General features: G+C 45.0%; 1 protein-coding gene across 3 annotated transcripts in view; it reads right to left on the bottom strand.

Moving 5' to 3' along the window:
• Positions 1-24,616, bottom strand: part of ATP2C1 (ATPase secretory pathway Ca2+ transporting 1) — a 127,341-nt gene that overhangs the window by 61,937 nt on the left and 40,788 nt on the right. For all 3 annotated transcript variants that reach the window (XM_026658342.2, XM_026658341.1, XM_026658340.1), the window contains 3 exons: positions 11,431-11,541; positions 8,043-8,159; positions 4,302-4,391 (listed from right to left, as the gene is read on the bottom strand). In XM_026658342.2, coding sequence (XP_026514127.1) covers positions 4,302-4,391; positions 8,043-8,159; positions 11,431-11,499 — 276 coding nt within the window. In that variant the 5' untranslated portion in view covers positions 11,500-11,541. The remainder of the gene's footprint in view (positions 1-4,301; positions 4,392-8,042; positions 8,160-11,430; positions 11,542-24,616) is intronic.

The raw sequence follows: 24,616 nt of genomic DNA, 5'->3' as shown, positions 1-24,616 counted from the left end.
TGAATGAAGAGATGATTACAAATGTACTATAACTACTGGAAAAAACAACCAAGATACTTACAGCTTTGCAACCAGAAATGTTATTTAATTACTCTAAGGAATATATTTAAGCCTCACTTTTGAGATATTAGTATATGTTTTGTAAACAAAGCATTGTGTATTTTAGTGTGAAATGTATATGTTCTACACCCCTCCATAGCATGGTTACTCTCCAGCAGTATTGATTTTCTTGTTGAGGTTCTTTGTACTATTATAGACCAGTTACTCAAAGTTAAGGGGCTGGATAGATTTTTCTGCACTTTCATCTAAAAAGTTACTACAAAGCCTCTCTAACAGCTTCCAGAAGATGTATTTTAGCAACAAGATTAAGAGGTGGATTGACTAGGAGGAGCCAGACAAAAGAAAAACAATTATGAGGAGGTGTAATTTAGCTGCAATTGTTCTCTGTATCCTTAGGTACTTCAGCCCCCATGTTCACCCACTGATAGCCACAGGTACGTTTCTGATGCTGTATTGCAGAGACTACAGCCACCTCTGCTCCCTTTTCCTTGCTCAAGGGGACAGATACACTAACACCATCCATTAAAATCCCAAGGAGAATGGTCAAGCCTAATTGAACTTTGATTAAGTACACAACTTATTGGTAGATAACAGAATTAGATGTCCATGCAGAGCATTAGATACTATAGAACATCCCAAATGAGCACTATGCTTAAACTACAGAACTGCATAGTTTGTCATCTTCACGTAGAAGTAGTCAGATTTTTAACACCCAAAGCTGCATCTTTCTATCTAACCTGCCAGAGTTAACACTAGAAGTAACATTTCTTATGAGAAAAAGGCAGGTGGTCAGCCTAAAACCAGCTCAATTTTGTACCTGCCACCTGTTGACCTCTGATATAAAGGACACCGCAATTTACCATTGTTGTCTGAAGTGTACTCATTGCCATGTTGGTCCCAAGTTATTAGGAGAGACAAGGTGGGTGAGGTAATATCTTTTATTGGGCCAACTTCTGTTGGTGAGGGAGACAAGCTTTCAAGAGACAAAAAAAGTTCTTCTTCAGGTCTAGGAAACAGCAAAATGCAAGGTGGAACAGACTGCTTAGTATAAGGGACTGAACTTCTTGGTCTCCATGTTAGTATGGTATCAAGTTCTGTGGTGGGGCAGAAGAAGAATTCTTCCACAATGACACCACCACTTACAATTACCACATCCCCACCAACAATCAAAGAAAAAAGAATCACCTGACTGGACACCACAGAGCGGATGACAGCACTCTTGATCATTACATTGATTGCTTGAGAAAAAAACTGGACTGCAAAATCCTTAATCACATCCACCATAATCGCTCCACCACTGAGGACAGCCATACAGTTCCTGAAATCTAACCACCAGATAGTGATCAAACCAGCAGACAAAAGACACCATTATAGTCCTCAACCATGACGACTATGTTAGCAAGGCCATCCAACAACTCTCCTATACCACTTACTAGAAAGAACCCGAAAACCACTCCACACCACAATTTATCCAGGAACTTAAGGATACCAAATCCTTCCCCAAACAATGCTAAGAAAGACTCTACAAACTCATCCCCCACAAACCCATCCCAGTGACCTTCTACATGCTTCCCAAGATACACAAACAAGGGAACCCAGGCAGACCCATCATATCGGACCACAGCACTCTTACTAAAGAAATATTGAAACTCACAGAAACCATTCTCAAACCACTCAAAAAAAAGGAGGCCAACTTCCTCTACAACAACTGATTTCCTGCTCAAACTCCACAATATTAAAAACCTCCCTCAAAACACCATCCTTGCCACCATAGAGGTCTTCTTTATACAGCAACATCCTTCACAATGATGGCATTATTGCCTGCTTCAAATATTTGCAAGATAGACAACCCTCAGATATCCACCCCAAACATCAAACTCATCCATTTCATCCCCACCCATAACAATTTTACATTCAACAGTAAACTTTGCACAAAACCAAGGAAACAGTCATAGGTGCTAGAATGGCTCCCCAATATGCCAGCCAATATGCAGTAGTTCTGCACAAATGCACCACGAAAACAGTGACACACCAAAGATACATCAATGATATTTTCATCCTCTGGACAGATGTCAAACTTCCTCAGACTTCCACCACAACTTCAACCACCACTACCTGTCTACCAACCTCTCTCTGGATCACTCCTACACTAGCATCAACTTCCTGGACACCACAATCAGCTTTAACAATGGAACCCTACAGACAACCACAAACAAGAAATCCACAGATCACCACACTTCTTTGTAGCTCCAGTAGCCACCTGAAACTCAAATAAATCTGTTATCTACAGCCAGGCACTCAGCTATCACAGAATATGCACCAAGGAGAAAGTCCAGTATATACACCTTGACACACTTAAAAATCACCTTTGCCAAACAAGGATACCACCAGAGAAGTAGGCCACATCATGAAACAAGCCACCCAAATACACCAAGAGAACCTGCTTCAAAAAACACACCTGACTGCACACCTACCAACCCACATTGAAACCCAGGTTCAATGGGAACCCCATCCTGAAAGAAATCTTTCCTGAACCCCCACATCTGACCTTCAAACAACCCCCCAGCCTCTCCATCAAAAGCAAACTCCCCCACAGACCAGGACACAACAACTCAAAGTGGCATCAGACGCTAGCAGAACAGATGCAAAACCTGCAGACATATCTCCACTGCTACAATGGTCAACACCCCCCCACAATACACCTTACAAGACCCATGTATCCTACACGTCTATCACAATACGTGGTGCACCTCATCCAGTGCACTAAATGACCTAACAATTGTAGTGACTGTCTAGTTTCACCCACATACTCTTGAATGAACCAACACAGGAAAATAAGATTAAACACTTGAGTGTGAACACTTTACACAAAGCAAACACCATATCTGACCTTTCAGTCCTGATCCTGAAAAGAAACCTGCACAACATTTTCAAAAGACAAGCCTTGGAGCTTAATATTCTGCTAGACACCAAAAAAGTCATGGACTGAACAGAGACCCTATTGTAATAAGCCATAAATCCAACTTGTAACCACTAACCCCCTCTTTTTGTCTTATGACTGCAGAGGTGTTAATGGGCCATTATCTTTGCTGCGACACGGAGTTCCTTTCCCAGACCTGAAGAAGAGCTCTGAGAGGACTCAAGCTTGTCTCCTCACCAGGGGTGGCTCTAGCTTTTTTGCCGCCCCAAGCACGGCAGGCAGGCTGCCTTCGGCAGCATGCCTGCAGGAAGTCCCTGGTCCCACGGATTCTGCGTACCCGCCGCCGAATCCGCGGACCTCCCGCAGGCAAGCCGCCGAAGGCAGCCTGACTGCCGCCCTCGCAGGGACCGGCAGGGCGCCCCCTGGAGCTTGCCGCCCCAGGCACGCGCTTGGCGCGCTGGTGCCGCCACTGCTCCTCACCAACACATTGATCCAATAAAAATAATATATTTTTAAACCACTTCACCCACCTTATATCACAATTTACAACACACTTAGGACACCACTTTTTTGAAGTCACTAAAAGTGACAATTTCCTCCTTACTGCAGACAGACAAATAATTAGCAATATTTTATTGGCCCACTAGTGTATTGCTTATTTCACACTTATCTACAGACTTCTACAAAGACTTTTTTTTCTGGTAGCATCTTCTGCTCTTTCTGGCTAGATGAAAATGAGAAAAAAATAATTGAAATGTACTTATGATGCTGATGACTCTAGATTGCATCTTTCAAAGAACTTAATTAACATACAAACAAGGAGTCTCTTAATAGGTCATTGATAGGAAGTATGGTTCAATTGTGTAATGCAGCCACAATTTAGGATTAAAGGCCAGTAAGAGATTTGGAACATATATCCTATCAAAGAGAAATACTGGACAGATTGTTTGCAACTGTCAAGGTAGCAATAAAACATGTCAAACACCTTCAGTATTTTTAGTTCATCTGGCATTTGTTTTAATTTAGTAAATGTTGTTCATATACTTGAGAGCTAGTCAATATATTCGTCAAACACATTTTAACAAACGCAAGATCTAGTTTTAACAACTGTACATTGTGGAAAAGATTTTCCATTTGCAATTAAGAATAGGCTGTTACTGAACAGCAGCATGTAACTGGTCTTATAAGTTAGAAAGGAGTGATACAGTGCACATTAACTTTAATATTCCAGTGTTTTCCAAGCTAAATGCCAGTTTACTGGAACCTAATACCCATTTTTTAAAAGTGAAACCCAAAGACAAGGCAAATTTCAGTTTCTTACCACGGTGATACTGACAGCATCATCAAACTGATGCATTACAATACTGATGACCGCAGAAGCCAGGAGAAGCATAATAAGAGGGTTTTTAAACTGAAAGTAAAAAAAGGAAAAAGTAATTCAGCAACACTCTGGAAGAATAACTACCAACACTCCCTCTTGCAGCAAGTTTGATATGTTGGCTTTGGATCAAGTTGAACTAACTGAACCAAGTTTCTGTTTAGATGAGTGATTTAGAAACAGGTCTTCAAATGGTAACAGAGATTTTACTAAAACAAGTGTGATCTTCTTTAATCTCTGAAGCGACCTGAATGGCTCTCTTTGGGGAATACAGAAATTCTTAACAGTATGCAAGACAACAGTGGATTTGGATATGGAGATCTCTTAATTTCCATCTTCCCAGGATGAATGTAATTTTTTGGTATCCGCAAAAAGAACAGGAGTACTTGTGGCACCTTAGAGACTAACAAATTTATTTGAGCATAAGCTTTTGTGGGCTACAGCCCACTTCTTCGGATGCATAGAATGGAACATATATTGAGGAGATTGTGTATATGTATACATATACACAGAAACCTACTGACCGCTATACTTACCTACATGCCTCCAGCTTCCATCCAAGACACACTACACGATCCATTGTCTACAGCCAAGCTCTAAGATACAACTGCATTTGCTCCAATCTCTCAGACAGAGACAAGCACCTACAAGATCTCTATCAAGCATTCTTAAAACTACAATACCCACCTGCTGAAGTGAAAAAACAGATTGACAGAGCCAGACGAGTACCCAGAAGTCACCTCCTACAAGACAGACCCAACAAAGAAAATAACAGAACACCACTAGCTGTCACCTTCAGCCCCCAACTAAAAACCTCTCCAGCGCATCAAAGATCTACAGCCTATCCTGAAAGATGATTCCTCACTCACAGATCTTGGGAGACAGAGCTGTCCTCGCTTACAGACAACCCCCCAACCTGAAGCAAATACTCACCAGCAACCACACACCACTGAACAAAAACACTGACCCAGGAACCTATCCTTGCAACAAAGCCCGATGCCAACTCTGTCCACATATCTATTCAAGTGACATCATCATAGGACCTAGTCACATCAGCCATGCCATCAGGGGTTTGTTCACCTGCACCTCTACCAATGTGATATATGCCATCATGTGCCAGCAATGCTCCTCTGCCATGTACATTGGCCAAACTGGACAGTCTCTACGCAAAAGAATAAATGGACACAAATCTGACATCAGGAATCATAACATTCAAAAACCAGTAGGAGAACACTTTAACCTGTCTGGTCACTCAGTAACAAACCTGAGGGTGGCAATTTTGCAACAGAAAAGCTTCAACAACAGACTCCAACGAGAAACTGCGGAACTTCAATTGATATGCAAACTAGATACAATCAGCTTAGGCTTGAATAGAGACTGGGAATGGCTGAGCCATTACAAACATTGAATCTATCTCCCCATGTAAGTATTCTCACACTTCTTATCAAACTGCCTGTACTGGGCTTACTTAATTGGCCTCTCAGAGTTGAGAAGAGAACTCCCACTTTTTCATGCTCTCTGTATGTGTATAAATATCTCCTCAATAGATGTTCCATTTTATGCATCCGAAGAAGTGGGTTGTAGCCCACGAAAGCTTATGCTCAAATAAATTTGTTAGTCTCTAAGGTGCCACAAGTACTTCTCAGACTCAGACTCATAGACTTTAAGGTCAGAAGGGACCATTATGGTCATCTAGTCTGACCTCCCGCATGATGCAGGCCACAAAAGCTGACCCACCCACTTTCCCTTCTGTTCTTTTTGCGGATACAGACAAACTTGGTTCCCATACTTTGCGGTGTCAAGGCAGAAATATGCATTTAATTTTCAATTCACGTTTTCTTATTTTATTGTACATACAGATTTCTTGTTAGATACACATCATGCTTGCTTCAGATCTATAGGAGCCATAGGCGCCGATTCCATGGGTGCTCCGGGGCTGGAGCACCCACGGGGAAAAATTGGTGGGTGCTCCGCACCCACTGGCAGCCAAGCTCCCCACCCCGCCCCAGCTCACCTCACCTCCACCTCCTCCCCAGAGTGCACTGCGTCCCTGCTTCTCCTCCCAGCGCTTGCTGCCGCAAAACAGCTGTTTCGCAGTGTAACAAGCTGTGGGAGGGGAGAGAAGAGAAGCGGGAACATGGCGCACTCAGGGGAGGAGGGCTTGCCTCTAATTTTTTTTTTTTTTTTTTAATTGTCTTGTCTTATCTACTTTGGGGTCCGTACTTTACACAGGGCATGAAAATTTACCCAACAGTCTCAAAGACATATATGGAATTATATATGATCACCTAGAGGGGGTGATTTATGTTCACATTTTAGCCTCCAGAGAACTCTTAATTATTTCAGCTCCAGTTTCGTTAGACTACTCATTCATGAATGTGAGATTCAGAAACAGATTAAGACCTTTGTGTATTGCTAAATAATAAAAGGCCTTACAATATATAAACCAGCTATTTTACACTACAGGATTCCTAACTGATCACTGTACTAAGTACCCATTTCTATGTTTGTATCAGAGTAAGGCCATGAAAGCGGAGAACTGAAGACTGGAGAGCAATCTTCTTTACAAAGTACTAAAAATTAAAACCCAGTGGAGGGAACAACTGACAAAGGCTTCTAAGCAAAGGTGTTCTTTGCAAACAAATCACACTTTAGATCTGATAAACTCACTATACCAAATACACGATACAGGATATTTATCCATAAAGAATAATGCATAAGGTATCTAAAGGAAGCTCATTACTGGTCAAGATTCATAATTATTGTGAGATGTATTTATATTGAAAATATGCTTTATGGACTTTGAATTAAATTAGTCACCAGTGGATAATGTGTCTTTGTGATGGCTCATTTGGGGTGTCACCCTGCCCTGTTTAGCCAGTGATGCAATGCAAGGCTCAATTGTTTAGCCTTGCACAACACTAAAACTTTTCAAGCAGATACAATTGCAAACAATCAAAACCATTTTAAGATAAACAAAAGGAACTATAAAACAAGACAAGGGTTTACCCTGTTTGTGAATAGAATCAAAAGACTGATTTCAGTATAGCACAGAGGAAGGAAGGAGAAACACTCAATGTATTCATTAAGAAACCCTTTGTAGGAAAAGGGGTGTTTTCATTAATGTTTGGATCCTGGTTCTTGGGAAACCGGCCGTCTCTGAATAATTTGGGGGGGGGGGTCAGGAGGAGAAGAGAGGAGAGAGACCTACTTTGAGATAGAAAAAGTAACTATATAAATAAGCACAGAACCAGGTTTACTTTGTGATTTTTATTGTAGCCATTTGTATCCACCACACTCTTGTTTCTAGTCAAATCTTTATTCTCTCTTAAATAAACCTACTCTTGTTTTACTATGAGTGTTCACAAGTGCTGTGTAGTTTACAGGAGTGGTGATTTAAGGCAAAACTGGTAACCTATACCTTTGGGTGTAGAGGATCTGGGATTTCTGCAAGCAGCCAGTGTCAGGGGCTGGATATTACAGGGGAGCAATTCAAAGGGACTCAGGAATTGGGGTGTACCTATTGTTAACCTGCAAGGCAAAGACAGGGCTGGCATAGCCCAGAGGAGCGTGCTTGAGTGACTGAAAGGCTGGCTGGGTGCCACCAGGTACAGGCAAGACTTCCTCTGACTGAGATCAGGGGGGTAACAAGGTGACAGTCAGTGAGAACTGCCACAAACTCACCTGAGAAATGTATTTTTTCCATAGTGGCTCATCCTCACTGATATCAAACTCATTCCATCCATGGAATGTCCGCCTATGACAAACTTCACAGTTTTTTAAGCCATTCTGAAGATCAGCCTATTGGAACATGGAGAGAATGTGCAATTACTGACTCCACACAGCACATACTGGTGATAAGGAGATAAAAAAATTGGCGGGTTACAAGCAGCAGCAAAAAAGTTACTCTTCATATTACACAGGGATGGTATATACACAAAAGAGCCCACAAACACTATAGTACAGGATGCTGCGCCACATCCATAACAGATTATACCTCTTCTCTGCAGAACCCCCCCATCCCACCCAGATAGATTGCCAAAATGTATTTGACATTCAGGCTCTTGAGGATTATGTCAGGAGTTTAGTGACTACTTGTCAACAATTTGAGAGTGATCATATTCTGAAAGTACTGGTCCCTTACTGGCCAAAAACTCCATCCATTTCATATTAACCAAGAGAGCATGTGCACCTTTGGGATCAAAGCAGCAGCAAAAGACCATGTACCCTGAAAGTTGACCCAAGATTTACAGACACAAAAACCTGGTCAGAGTTAGCACCCTGAATAAGGAATTATGAGACTGCTTCAGCCTCATGCTCTTTTCCCAGTCCTCCTTCCTCCACTCCTCCTTTTCTTCTTCTTCAACGCTTAGCCAAATAGTCAGCCATAGCAATCGTTTGCCATTCGGTTCGATCCGTTCCTGCACAACCGCAAAGGCTTGACAGCCTGAGTCTCCAACATCGGAACAGACTTGATGAACCCGTGTAATAGGGGGTCTGCCTTTGTACCACCTCCACCCTTTGGTTGGTGGAATTTTATCCTGGATGTTACAAGCCACCCCAGTGAACGCTGTTCTCCGGGATGTCTTGTGGCATCCTTGTGACATGTCTGAAAAGTATAAGGCACCACCTGCAGACAATGGCCTCTATAGTCTGTAGGCCCAAGCGACCATAAACATTTGTATTACAGATGAAGTCATTCCACTTTATGCCCAATATACAAATGTTGGCATTGTGTGGAAAGCCTACAGCTTTGTCCAGTCTGAGCAGTGTAGTGTCCATGTTTCGCAGCTGTACAACAGTATGGGAAGGATACAGCTCGAATAAATCCTGAACTTAGTTGTCATACTAAGATAATGTTGATTCCATATCCGTTGTAAATGGCCCATGGCAGATGCTGCGATGCCAATCCGATGGAGAACCTCCGTGTGAGAACTGGAGTAGCTGGTAAGTATAGAACCCAGATAGCAAAAGCTAGAAACTGATTCGACAGTTTTGTTGTTCAGAGATTGGAGTCGCGTGTGGACCTGGTCCTAAATTTTGCAGTTGTCTGAGACCATGAAACACAGACCAATCTTAGCTGATACCTCCTCCATATGCTGGAGTGCCTCACGAAACCTGTCGGGGCTCTGTACTAAAAGAACGTCATCAGCGTAGTCAAGGTCTGTGAGTGAGGGATCACCAATCTCAATGCCTATGGACCTGACGGAATGCTGCATTATGAAATCCATTGCTCGACAAAAGAGTGCAGGGGCCAAAATGCAACCTTGCCTAATACCAGATACTGATTTAAAAGGCGCTGTCATCCAGTTCCCCAGATGAACACGGACAGTGATTCTATTATACAGCTCTCTAATCAAGTCCAGCAGAGTGGTAGGGACATCTATGCCCTTTAAGGCTTTCTGTAATGTGACACTGTCTACTGAATCAAATGCAGCCTTTAAGATCAACATATGCTACCTGCAGGGGCTTCCTGAACTCATGATGCATCTCCAACAACAAGCAAAGGGCCAAAATGGCATCTAATGTGGACCTGTTCCTCGTAAAGCCTGACTGTTGGGGATGATACTGCTGATGTAGCAAAGGCTCCAGGTGTGCCAGAAAAACATGCACGAACACCTTCCCTGCAACGGAGAGCAAGGTGATCAGCCTGTAGCTCTTACATTCACTGCATGGTCCCTTGGCCTTATAGAGTGAGATCACAATACCATACTTCCAGGCGGTTGGCAGGGTTCCAGTTCTCCACACCAGATGAAAGATGGCCAGAAGTGATTCTGCTACAGGATCAATAGCACATTTTAGCAGCTCTGAGGGGATGCCATCAGCACTGGCTGCGCATCCATTTTTCAGTTTAGAGATGGCACACTTTACTTCATCCAATGTTGGTGCATCGGTACAAAGGTCTGGATCCAGAACCGCAGTGACTGCCAGATCATCCAGCTCTGAACAAGTGGTAGCTGGAGGATGGTTCAGGACACTGTGATAATGTTCCACCCATCCTGAGGGCTGCTAAAGTGTTTTAAAGGATATTTGGGGCATAGGTGAAGGAAAAAAAGTGGTGCAGGAAACTGGTGCAGAAAATATGGTGTTTCACAAAAAAAGCCAACCTTTCCTGTCGATACAGAGCCAACATTCATGGCCTTACAGCGCTTGCACAACTCAGAACACTTTACAGTTGAACAAGTCCTCAACACACGCTGGATTTTTAAATTGTTTAAAAAAAAAATTTGATCAAGTTAACACAACTGCTATTAGATGTCAAACTAAACTGTCTAATGTAGTCAAGTTGAAATGAAATATATTTTGTAGCAAGAGCATGTGTACAAATAGACATTTTGCCAATGCTTCCAAGGAGGAGGAGAAGAAAAACATTTCTTGGTAGGAGAATACAAAAAAAAGTGAGGTCTCACAAGCAATTGGCACTTCCAATGCAAAATATTTGCCTTTTTAAACTAAAAAAGTTAAATTTATAATCTTAGTCACATATAACTGCAGATTTAAGTCACTGCCAAACCTGACTGATAGATGCCTGCTTCAAGAATAAGGTCTACAAAGTAATTTTAATAAAAATATTTAAGAAAAAACATAAAGGAAAAATATTTTTAAAGCCTTTAACATCTTATTAAGTTAGAAAGCCTAGTCTGAGCAGTCTGTAAAAAGAACAGAGCAATTCTGTTTATTTTTTAAAATATTCTCAAAGGCAGTGATAAAGATACCCGCTTTTTCTTTCATGGGACTTGATTTTTAGATGGCAGAGTACTTTCATTAGGAATTTTAAAAAAATATTTAAGCTACTGTATGAGACACTTGCTCATAATGTCTACTTTATTTGGAAATGGTGCTTGAAATTTTAATGAAAGGTTTCTCAAAACAGAGTTTCAACTGCCAATTTAAAAACAAAACAAAACAAAACAGGCTTGCATTCAAAATAGCTAATAGTTGCAATCAAGCTGAAGGCCAATGTTTGTATTTATTTGCATAAAAGTATATTAAATCTGTCCTTGAATAGCCTCTTAAATAGTTGCTACTATAGCAGTGTTGTAGTAAGTAAACTGTTAAAAACAAGACTTACTTGAAGAATGCTTGCAACTTCACTTACAGGCAATTCACTTGCTTTTTTTGAAGTCAGTACAGGAATCATTGTCTCATTGTCACCATTAGGTATTTGTTGAAAACCTGCAACCTACGATACAAAAAGCGCAACTGTTAATATTGGTTTCAATAATTACACTCCAGTGTGATCAAATCTGGCTAACTTCAAGATTTATTAATCTCTCCATTTCAACAGTCAGCGGAGCACTCACTTTGTTTCACTTAAGTGAGGCGTCCAGTAACTATACAATGTTGTACTATAAAAATGCAACTCAAACAAATAGTTGTATTAACTTTGAGAAAGCACATTCAAAAATTCAGAGCTTAATGCAGTGACAGTGCAATATAAAAGACTAAGTGCATGACTGTCAGGAGATGTTTTTTAATGGCATGAAAATGACAAGTGGCAATGTTCCACTGAGTAGATCCTAATGATTACATGTACGTATAATCCTTTAGCTCACTATCCTTAATGGTTGAGCAAAACCGAAGTCATTCGGACAACTCCCTGATGGATTTCACTCCATGCTCTATGTCCCCTGCTGGCTAATTCATGAAGCGTATACCATATGTTGCCTGCTCTTTAAAGCAGGGTATGGAGAAAATTTAAAAAGTTTTTGTAATACAAACCAAAATGAACAGTTATAATATGCAAAAAGCCTACATGCGCCAGTATTCTAATCAGAGTCAGGTACGGTAAGAGTCTCATATCATAATTCATAAACTGTGCAGAGCAGTAAGATGTTTAGCATTGTGAAATATCAGTAGTGTGGGTCAGCACTGTACTGAAGATTCTTCTTTTCTGCTGGCAAGGATATTTAATGGAATTGCAGAGAAGGTAAATTATCTATTAAGGACTGAAAGCATTTCCTGCCACCCTCCCACCTCGCCTCCCCATCCTCCCCCCCAAAAAGCAGTTTCCTCCTCCCAAATTAAGAATTCAGGCCTTAGTTGGACAACCACTTAAAATTGCTAATGCCAGTTTAGCAATTTCTAAATATCAAGAAATTCAAGATTGCAAATTACGTATTTGCAAATGTATGCGTTATACACACTTCTAAAGGCACACAACACCTAGATTCCTTTATGTACAGGAAGTAGCCATTCTACACAGTTATGGTTGACAGTTGCCTAAAGCAGATATTTGAACTTATGGAAACATCTTCACCTCTCCCTTCCACTCAGAGAAGAGATCCCACAGTGACATCTTCATTTCCCCTCATATCTGCTCTCTGTGCCAGCAGCAGTGTTGCAAGAAGCAATCCTCAACATACCGTCCATAGCACCAAAGTCAATTCGGCATCCACTACTCCCCTTCAACATTGCCCTTAAAGCATTTCTAAGTCCCAATAAGCATCTATGAAGTGATTAATGTCTCTTCCCTACCCGCCAAATGACGACACTTGTTCAGAGGCATCCTTCTACCAACAGCAACCTTGTCTCAATGGTGATCCCTCTAGGCAGCAGGTTACAGAGGCCACTGTACCTCTCTAGTGGATTAATTTAAAAACCTCTCCTCTACAGGGGGAGGTTTGATTTTCAGTTGTCCTCCTGGGAATGGCAGTAATATCTTTATCAGCACCACCTTCTTTGCAGGAATGCAGACTAAGTCTTCCACCAACAAGATGGAGGCAGAAAAAAATTTCACAGGAAGAGCTGGAGACTCATGGAATCCATGACTTTCACAGGTAGCATTACAAAGCTACTTCTTTGCAGAAAATAAAAGATTAGAGTGACCTTGGATTTATGATGCGCTATCAAGTGTACAAGTGATTAATTAAAAGAAGATGTCAACTGGATTGGAATTTTCATTGCCCGTAGGACTTTTCCACTACCCCAAGTCAGGGTGCCTGTAGAGATTTCTAAAGCAACACACACTTTCCTTGGCCCAGTTAGTACCAGCAAACCTTCCCCTGCCCCAAGCAGCTTCCCAAGTCATTTGTCATCTACTCCCCAGCCTTCCCAGCTTCCATACCTGGAGTCCTACTCCCAATCCACGGCATACCTTCCTGTAGGCTTTTTAAAGTCACCAGGAGCTGCTGTGGATTTTAAGTCTTACTAAGATGGTGAAGTGATGGCCACAGACATGCCTATTTTGACAGCGAGTTGAACATTCTCCGTTGGGTTCAAAAAGTTCATTTTCAACACCTGGATAATTGTGAGTGGCTCTGTTTCTCTGAACACTACATATTGGCATATTGTCCATCAATGGGTAGAGCTGCATAATGTACAAGGTGAGCCTGGCTAGGACTACTACCAAGCATGGTTTCAGACTCTGTATGAAGAAGGTAGATCAAAAGGAAGAGTCTCATACAGGAATAGCAAACTCTTATATAGATGCTTGTCTGTCATGCTGAGGATTTTGTTGGCTCCTGCAATTTGGGAAGAAAATATATTCTAGGACTTCCTTGGGAGTTTCTGTTCTAGATTTTTTCCCCCCATGCTAGGGGAACAGTCCCATCTAGAATAACCTTGGTGTTGGTACAGATTCCTATGCTACATTTGATAATGAGGGTTGATGCCTCCCTTCATTTTCGTGCTCAAAGCAAGGATCATACTGCTAGATAACGAGCCACTTGCTTTCCACCAAGTAGCTTTTCCCTAGAAGGATAGGAAATACTTGGTTTGAATGGCTTCAGTCAAGGCTTTGAGGTTTCTATGTAGTGTCCTCATTTGTATGGGATCTTTTGGAAGGAAGTCCCCTTCTGAAGGTATGGCTGCATCTCAATAGTGGAGCAGCAGCTGCACCCACCTTCAGATTTAGCAATCTCCCAACTTAGTTATTTTTAATGTAACATTTTAGTTTAACGTTTGGTTTTAACCAGAAGTACCCATTTTGATCTTATGTCCTCAAAGCCTGTATGCGCAGGAAAAATCCTGATTCTAAAAATGCTTGAACAACTACTTTCCTTTCCTGAAAAGTTATTGCACTCTCTCTTTTGGGGAGAGTGGAAGGGGGAACTGAAAGCCTTAACACTGAGTATTTTAGGGCTTTACTAAGTCAAGAGCCATTTTAACATGGAAAGGGGGTTGATTTCTCACTCACCCCAGGAAGTCCCATTATGGCATAGCTGAGCCTCTGTTCCGAGCACAGACTGCATTAAGTGCTCCTTAACAGGGTCCACAGGCTGACATCCACAATTCTCACTCCACAGCTACCTGAGACAAGACTTCTCTGCACACACAAACATGTTGCCATTTGGGGGAGTAGGGAAAAGAGTAATGAGCCTGATATAGAGCACGGTGAGGGAGTCACAGTGAGGAGAGAAGCCCCAGTAAACACTCCTTCAGTGTGGAAGGCCAAGGAGAAAGGGTTCAAAGCCTGATTTTTATATCACTTGCTCATTAACAGTATAAGCTGGGGGCGGGGGTCTGCACACTTTGTATCTTATGTAGGCCCAGCACAATGTGTACACCAGAGGCTTTTCACATCCCCAGCCCCTGAGTGCCACCCATCCATTCCCCTCCTTTTTATGGGCTCCCTGCAACTCTCCCGATCTCCCCCATCCAGGATTCTGTGCAACCCCCATTCCTTCCCTCCTCCCATATCACGCTCCCCCATTCTCCCACACCAGCAGCCCCGCATACACCAACATTTCCTCCATGGCAGTGGCTCTGTGTGTCCTCCATTGTCTTCTTCCCCCATGAGGGTTCCCCAAACTCCCACTGCCAGGGGTTCTGTATAACTCCACTTGACCCATATCAGGAGTTTGTGTGCACCCCTATTCTCCCTTTCCCATATAGAGTCCCCATGGCAAGGGACCTGTGTGAGCCCTCAGAGTACTATGGAAGAGACTAATATCTTCCCCTTCCTGATGCCCCTCCTTTGGCCCATGGCTGGGGCTCTGTGTGCCCACTTCACCCATATCAGGATCCCCAATCTCTTCCCCACCAAGGGTTTGTGTGCCCCATTTCTCCCCCCATACTAAGGGAGTCTACACTAGAGAGCGGTGAAGATGCTCTAAGCCGATGGAGAGAGCTCTCCCATTGGTATAACAACTCTGCCTCAGAGAGGTGGTAGTTATATAGGGGGGAGAAGCCATTGTCTACACCGGTGCTTAGGTCGGTACAACTTATATCGCTCAGGAGTGTGAATAATCCATATCCCTGAGCAGCTTAAGTGATACAAAAATATGTTAAGTGCAGATAAGCCCTTGGGGGCCTCAGACTTCACTCTTCTTCCACCACCACTCTTCCTTCTGTCCAGGAGACTAGTCAGGGTGTGGATGTGTTAAAATCTATTGGAAGGATAAACTAGATGAAATGGAGTATCCTGGAAACTGTTAACGGATGCCATCAACCAGTTGTCTGATCTATAGACAATTACAGAGGTGCTTGAGGCTGTAAGACATTCACAAGCTCTGCCAATTTCTTAAGGGAATGCTTGTGTCTTTTGAGGACCCAGAGCCGCTAGAGTTTCTAAGCATTACCCAAGTATGCAGGCTGAGAGAGGCTCTTGATCAAACCCTCCCACAGTCAGCTTCCGGCGAGGCCCCTGCATAGTGCCCAACTCAAAACTCATGTCTTGGCACAAGGGTCACTGACTTGCAGCAGCAGGACACAGCTTGCCCTCAGGCTCTGGAAAACCTGCTCTTGGACTTGGCTTGATGTTTACAGAGCTTCTCTGCTGCTGTGGAGAGGTACAGAGGGCTTGCTAGAGATATACTGGAGGAACCAGAGGATTAGAGCCTTAATGCTCTAATGAGTGCTCAGTTGAAGAGAGGGACAGTACAGCTAGAAGCTGAAAATGCTGAAGTTAGGTATAATACAAAAGTAATTGAGAGAAACTGAATTGGCAATTTGTTCTACCACGGGCGGCAGAAACTCTGGTGCCTGAAGTGCAAGGCTTAGTCCTGGAGGACCAAGCAAAGCTGGCACACCTTTGAATTCCACAAGTCAGACGCATTACATGGTAATTACAAATGAGAAGAGAGGCTGTGCGGTAGAAAGCTTAAATCTGGCATTTCCTAACCTTTGAATGCTTGACCTTGCAACCTCAACTTTAAGTGTTTTTGTATGTAAAACTATCCATTACTTCAGCTCAGAGTAGGTTTGTACAGATAAATTGACCCTCTGTTTAAAACACCAGACAATTCCAGTACATTGGGTGCATTATGCTGGAGCTTTGTTAGGTTACTTAATTATAAGCATTACCAGCAAAGCACTTAAATATATGATTTAACTTAAGTGTCTGAGTGCCCATTGAAGTCACTGAGTGGGGGCCTTACATAATGCTTATCAGTGTAGCATTTTCAAGACTCAGGCCTGGTTTACATTAGAAAATTAAGTTGGCATAACTGCTGCTCAGGGACATGAAAAATCCACCTCCGAGTGGCGTAGTTACACCAACCTAAGTTACCAGGTAGACAGCACTAAGTCAATGGAAGAATTTTTCCATCAACCTAGCTACCACCTCTCAGGGAAATGGATTACCAACACCAATGGGAGAACTCCTCCCATTGGCACAGGCAGTGCCTACACTGAAGCACTCCAGCTGTGCTGTAGTGATTTAAGTGTAGATACACCTTCAGGCTGAATCACTATGAAACCAGACCCCTCCCTATCATGTTGCTACTAGGCAGTTTCACTGTGATTAAGTATTTCCCTCCAGCTGCTAAATATCTTAATCTTGTTTGTGGTACGTTAATATTCTTCTGTGCTGGACAATGATAGTGTCCTAACATTAGAAAAATGAAAAGGAACTTCATTCAGACTTACAAGAGATGTGTCTGCCAAGATGAATGCTAAGTGCTTCCCTAGCATACACTCTTAAGGAACAAATTTTGAGCCAAGCACAACCCAATATACATTTGAAAAAACTGCCTCAGACAAATAAGAGGGAAAGAATTGTTTTTAAACTTTCGCACATGCATGACAAAGATGAGTAAAGAGGGCTTCGTGGAGACCAAGAGTTAAATATAAAAATTCTAAAAGCCTATTTCCAAAGGAAAGTCATTCTGTGCAGGGGGGGGGGGGGGGAGGAGGGAGGAAATTTGTTTTATGAAGACAAGTTGTGTTATCCGGCATGTTGCGGGAATGGGGGATGCTGGTTAGTCAAAAATTCCAGTTAAGATTTATACTTACCAATGGAGGGAGGGAGTTTGGGTGTCAGAGGGGGCTCAGGCATAGGAGGGGTTTCAGGGTGCCGGATCCAGGCAGCACTCACTTCGGGTGGCTCCCTGCAAGCGGCGACATGTCCCTGCTGCTGCTAGACGGAAGCACGGCCAGGCCGCTCTATTCGCTGCCTCTGTCCCCAGGTGTGCCCCTGCAGCTCCCATTGGCCGCGGTTCCCAGCACTCAGGCCGGGGCAGGGACAGCGCACAGAGCTCCAGTGGCCATTCTGCCGCCTTAGAGCAGCAGGGACATGTTCCCCCTTCCAGGGAACCACACAGATCCAGGTAGCCAAACTTTTAATGGAGATCAGAAATGCCAGTTTCTAGAGCTTTCTGGTTGGTAAAGTGCCAGATAACACAGCTTTTACTGTATTAATTTCCCACAATAAATACCAGTGTTATACCAACCCAGTATTAAAAGGACTTTAATCAATTGCCCAGGGTGAATACTGAAGAGGTCATGAGTAGCAAAAATGATGGGGGGGGGGGGAAAAAAAAAAAAAAAAAAAAGGTAGACCAAAATTGTTATTCAAAACAACAAAGCAACTATTTAGAAGACTATGCAGCTGTCAACTTGATTGAGGGGGTTGTTCACTATTGTTTTCTCCCCCAACTCTCAGATGAACTTTACATAAGCATCACAAGAGATTCTCAAACAAGACGCATTAGCTTTAAGATACTTGTCCTTTTGATTACCAGGGATGGTAATCAGCAGAGGATTTAGCAACAAGGGAATTAAGAGGAGGCATGGGCAAAGGTCTCCCAACAACAATACTTTGTTATTTCAAAAGATAAGTTATGTAGTTGCATGTAGATGTAGACCCCAGCGTGAAACCATGGGTTTACTGAAGTTAATGGCAAAAAAAAATTTCAAGAGACAATTTCACACCAAATCAGAAGTCCGTGTGCTGTTCAGAACAAAAGGGGATCTTGCCCCCCTAGAAAATTTACTCCACTAATGTCACAGATTTAGTCAAATACCCTCATTCAGGCACCCACCAGCCTGCTATGAGAGAAACAACTGCTGGATCCCATGTGCTTTAAGCCTCCAGAATCTGAACAGAATGCAGGTATTGCCCATCTTGGGGTTCCTAGGCATACTTGCAGGGTGCAGATCCTCTTTCTAGCCCCCTTTTCTGAGAGCTGAGACCTCATGCTCCAACTGCCCAGTCCTTGGAACTAGTACTGACCTCCTGAGACAACCCCATTTCTTAGCACTCCACCTGAAAACAAGAACATCTGGTTTAGTTTTACCTTTTCAGGGACATGACAGGTGTAGCACATAACATATACAAGAAGCCTATGCAAAGTCTAAGGGTATGTCTACACTACGAGAGTAGTTCGATTTTACTTAAATCGAATATGTGGAATCGATATTACAAAATCGAACGGTGAGTCCACACTAACGGGGAAAGCGTCGACATTGGAAGCGGTGCACTGTGGGCAGCTATCCCACAGTTCCCGCAGTCCCCGCTGCCCATTGGAATTCTGGGTCGAGCCGCCAATGCCTTCTGGGTAAAAAAATGTGTCGAGGGTGCTTTTGGGTAACTGTCGTCATCCGTCCGTCACTCCCGCCCTCCCTCCCTGACAGCGCCGGCGGGAAATCAGTTCGCGCACTTTTCTGGTCAGTGACAGCGCGGACGCCACAGCACTGCGAGCATGGAGCCCGCTGCGACCATCGCTGCAGTTATGGCTGTTGTCAACACCTCGCAGCTTATGATCCACCTTTCCCAGAGGCAGATACAGATAAATCAGGCGAGGAGGCTATGGCACCGCGGTGAGGGCCTGAAGTCTGAGAGTGGCACAGACCTGTCAGAAAGCACGGGACCCAGCACCGAGGACATCACGGTGGCAATGGGTCATGTTGATATTGTGGAACGGCGATTCTGGGCCCAGGAAACAAGCACGGACTGGTGGGACCGCATAGTGCTGCAGCTCTGGGATGAATCACAGTGGCTGCGAAACTTTCGCATGCGGAAGGGGACTTTCCTTGAACTTTGTGAGTTGCTGTCCCCTGCCCTGAAGCGCAATGACACCCGGATGCGAGCAGCCCTGACTGTCCAGAAGCGAGTGGCCATAGCCCTCTGGAAGCTTGCAACGCCAGACAGCTACCGGTCAGTCGCAAACCACTTTGGCGTGGGCAAATCTACCGTGGGGGTTGTTGTGATGCAAGTAGCCAACGCAATCGTTGAGGTACTGCTCTCAAAGGTAGTGACCCTGGGAAACGCGCAGGTCATCATAGATGGCTTCGCCGTGATGGGATTCCCAAACTGCGGTGGGGCTATAGATGGAACTCACATCCCTATCCTGGGACCGGACCACCAGGCCAGCCAGTACATTAACAGAAAGGGCTACTTTTCAATGGTGCTGCAAGCACTGGTGGACCATCGGGGACGTTTTACAAACATCGTCGGATGGCCGGGCAAGGTTCATGACGCTCGTGTTTTCAGGAACTCTGGTCTGTTTAGACGGCTGCAGGAAGGTATTTACTTCCCGGACCACAAAATAACTCTTGAGGATGTGGAGATGCCGATAGTGATCCTCGGGGACCCAGCCTACCCGCTAATGCCCTGGCTCATGAAGCCCTATACTGGCGCCCTGGACACTGAAAAAGAACTGTTCAACTACCGGCTGAGCAAGTGCAGAATGGTGGTGGAGTGTGCTTTTGGCTGTCTCAAGGGGAGATGGAGAAGCTTACTGACTCGCTGTGATCTCAGCGAAACCAATATCCCCATTGTTATAGCAGCTTGCTGTGTGCTCCACAATCTCTGTGAGAGCAAGGGAGAGACCTTTATGGCGGGGTGGGAGGTTGAGGCAAATAGCCTGGCTGCTGATTACGCCCAGCCAGACAGCCGGGCGATTAGAAGAGCCCAGCGGGACGCGCTGTGCATCCGGGAGGCTTTGAAAGCTAGGTTCCTGAGTGAGCAGGGTAACCTGTGACTGTTAAGTTTATGTACAGAGAAGCTGAACCTGCCCCCGTTTCTTTACCCAGTTAATGTTGACTATCCTCTCCAGTTACATACCCCCTTCACACACACACACCCCTTTAAAAATAAAATCACTTCAATTTTGTTAATGGACACCGTTTTCTTTATTACGGTTTTCGCGGGAATGTTTTAAACCTGGGACGCAGACTGTGGTTGGGAAGCGGGTGTAGTGTGGTGATGCAAATGACGCTTCTAAACTCCAGGAATGACAGGCTCCGCAGTGGTGGACTGGTTGTTTCAACGGAGCCTGCCACCCCTCCTGATCGGGACGTGTGTGTGTGGGGGCTATGTGACTTTGTGGCAGGGGGAGGACGGTTACAGATCCCCTGCTGCGTGGCTCTGTGATCCAGGATAAGGACCGCTGCATAAGATCTGTAACTGCCCTCCCCCACCACAAAGTCACAGAGCACCCCCCCGCGCCCCACAGAACATGAAAACCACCTCCCAGACTGACCAGGGTAACTAGTGACTGCACTGTGTATGTGCCCTGCTGCTGAACCTGCCCCCGCCTCTGTACCCTGCTAAAGGTGACTGTCCTGTCCAATTACCAACCCTCTTCCCCCCCTTCAGACAGACACTCCTCCAAAAGAACATGATGGAAACAGTAATGAACAGAAACGTATTTTTTATTAACAACCACACATGAAACTGGGGGGTGAAACTTGGACGGGGGCTTGTGTGAGGCGGGAAGGAAAGGACTTGTCAAATTTTGGGGAATGAGAGCCTTCTAGTACTAGAGCAGTCTGTAGGGGTGGAGTGAGAGTTTTCACAGACTCTGCCGCCCCTCCTTCTTTGGACTTTGGGTGAGGGGGGTATGGGACTTGGTGGCGGGGGAGGGCGGTTAGAGATAGACTGCAGCGGGGCTCTGTCCTCCTGCCTCCGGTCCTGCAGAACATCCACAAGGCGCCGGAGCGTGTCCGTTTGCTCCCTCATTAGTCCAAGCAGCGTTTGAGTCGCCTGCTGGTCTTCCTGCCGCCACCTCTCCTCCCGTTCCATGTGTGCTCGGTGCATTTGGGACAAGTTATCCCTCCACTGGGTCTGCTGTGCTGCCTGGGCTCGGGAGCAGCCCATAAGTTCCGAGAACATGTCCTCCCGTGTCCTCTTCTTCCTACGCCTAATCTGCGCTAGCCTCTGGGAGCGTGATGCCAGGCTAGGTTGTGAGACAGTCGCAGCTGTGACTGTGGGAATGGGAAAAAGGGAGTGAATTCCTCAGAAAGATAGATGTAGTTGTGAACAAAGAACATAGTCTTTCTCTGTGAACAAGACCATGCACAGCACCTATCACATGCCCCCTCAGGACAAGGTCGAATTTTCGGCCTTCGCATTCAGTGCCTGGGGTCTTGCACTGCAGATCAGAGAAGCGGGGCAGGACACCGGAATTTGTGTAGCAGGCCGACATGGTAAGCCGTAGACTTGTGGCTGCTTAAAACTTTAATAGTAGCATTGGCCTCCTTTCACATTGAAAGCAATGCCAGTCCCTGCTGCCAGCAATCCGGCAAGCATGAACTCTGCCCCTGTCCCACCCCCTCGCGGCTGTCCCAGGGAAAGATCCCTGTATGCTGCCCCTCTCCTGCCTCCACCGCGTGGCTGTAAACCGCCGGTTACAGTTCTGTAAAGGAACGGGCAAGCAGTCCCAATACTAACATTCCCCTACCTAATTCAAAGCAGGTCACCATGAGCGACATCACCCTGATGAGGATCTCAGACACTGATAAAGAAAGAATGCTTCGGGAAAGCCTGCAAAGACCAGGGCCATATGCTGCCATGCTCTGCAGGGCAATGATCCCGGAGTACTTGATTGTCTCCTGGCGCGGAAACGCTTCAAACCATGGAGGACCCAATAAGGCCGCTCTCCCCAGGAACCTGATGCAAAGGCTTTCCAATTACCTCCAGGAGAGCTTCGTCGAGATGTCCCAGGAGGATTTCTGCTCTATCCCCGGACATATAGACCGCATTTTACTGTAGCTGCACTGGCAGGGACTAAACAGTAGAGCAGCTTGGGCAGAACAATCATGCGAAACCGGACATTGGTAGATTTTTTTTTCAATAGTTGCACTGCCCAGGACTGAAACGTTAAGCGCCTAGGGCAAACTAATCATGCAAAACCCATTGTTAATATTAATATTCCTGTTCTGTTAAAAATAAATGTTTACATGTTTAAAACACTTACTGGCTGATCCTTCCCCTGATTCTGTGTCCGGGTTAACGGCTGGGGACGGTTGGTAGGGGATCTCTGTAAGGGTGATGAAGAGATCCTGGTTGTCGGGGAAATCAGCGTTGTAAGCGCTGTCGACTGCCTCGTCCTCCTCATCTCCTTCCTCATCTTCCCCGTCCGCTAACATGTCCGAGGAACCGGCCGTGGACAATATCCCATCCTCAGAGTCCACGGTCAGTGGTGGGGTAGTGGTGGCGGCCACACCTAGGATGAAATGCAGTGCCTCGTAGAAACGGGATGTGTGGGGCTGGGATCCGGAGCGTCCGTTTGCCTCTTTGGTCTTCTGGTAGCCTTGTCTCAGCTCCTTGATTTTCACGCGGCACTGCGTTGCATCCCGGCTGTATCCTCTCTCTGCCATGGCTTTAGAGATCTTCTCGTAGATCTTTGCATTCCGTCTTTTGGAGCGCAGCTCGGAAAGCACGGACTCATCGCCCCACACAGCGATCAGATCCAAGACTTCCCGATCAGTCCATGCTGGGGCCCTCTTTCTATTCTGAGATTGCACGGCCATCTCTGCTGGAGAGCTCTGCATCGTTGCCAGTGCTGCTGAGCTCGCCACGATGTCCAAACAGGAAATGAGATTCAAACTGGCCAGACAGGAAAAGGAATTCAAATTTTCCCGGGGCTTTTCCTGTGTGGCTGGTCAGAGCATTCGAGCTCGGACTGCTGTCCAGAGCGTCAACAGAGTGGTGCACTGTGGGATAGCTCCCGGAGCTATTAGCGTCGATTTCCATCCACACCTAGCCTAATTCAACATGGCCATGTCGAATTTAGCGCTACTCCCCTCGTTGGGGAGGAGTACAGAAGTCAAATTTAAGAGACCTCTATGTCGAACTAAATAGCTTCGTGGTGTGGACGGGTGCAGAGTTACTTCGATGTAACGGCGCTAAATTCGACAAACTCCTAGTGTAGACCAGGCCTAAGACACCATTGCTCTTTCTTCAGTGGCACAAGAAATGCAGAGATCTGTACAAAAAAATAAATCCTACATGCATCTCTCTGCCTCAGTTTCATCACCACTCTGGAGCATTATTTTGGCAGGGGTTCTCTGGGGGATGTCCAGGAACCTTCTGCTACAGCTCATGGCTTGACTTCTGACTCAGAGCCTCTCCCCCAGCTCTAGGCGGGCTTGCTTTCTCTCACCTTGATTGGTCCCACAGCTAAAGCACCTCTCCCACACTACAAAAGCATATGCTCCTCTCCGCCTGCCCAGAACTTCCTGTGTCTGAGGACCTAGAATTTATATGCCCTACCACCACCATCGATTCCCTTGTTATGTTGTTGGGGATTTTCCACAGCTCTAAAATGACAGACATCCGTTGAGAGGTTGGAGAAAACTGGTTCTCCTGGCTTCAGGCAACCTCTTCAGCATACCCATTATATAGTCAGAATACAGTCATTTAGGGACAATGGAGAACAGTTACCTTTTCTAGCAGGGAAGTGCTGTAACTCCTGGCAGCCCATGGTAGATTTACACAGAGAAATCTAATGTTACAGCAATTTTCAGAGTAACAACTCAGTAACATCAATGACCATAAGCTGTACAGACCACTTAGAACTTCACAATCTAGCATCACAGACGTACATAAGGAGTCTTGGGGCTGGTCTATACTTAGCCGCTAGTTCGGCGGCTGGAAATCGAACTTCCGGGTTCGATTTATCGCGTTTGGTCTGGACGTGATAAATCGAACCAGGAAGTGCTCGCCGTCGACTGCGGTACTCCAGCTCAACGAGAGGAGTACCGCGGAGTCGACGGGGGAGCCTGCCTGCCGCGTGTGGACCACGTCTGAACCGCGGTAAGTTCGAAGTAAGGTATGTCGACTTCAGCTGAAGTTGTGTACCTTACTTCGA

Source organism: Terrapene carolina, unplaced genomic scaffold (genome assembly GCF_002925995.2).
Source record: "Terrapene carolina triunguis isolate 2854851 unplaced genomic scaffold, T_m_triunguis-2.0 Scaffold428, whole genome shotgun sequence".
NCBI lineage: Eukaryota > Metazoa > Chordata > Testudines > Emydidae > Terrapene > Terrapene triunguis.
The sequence above is the reverse complement of the archived record's forward strand: the minus strand, read 5'-3'. Positions and strand labels throughout refer to the sequence as shown.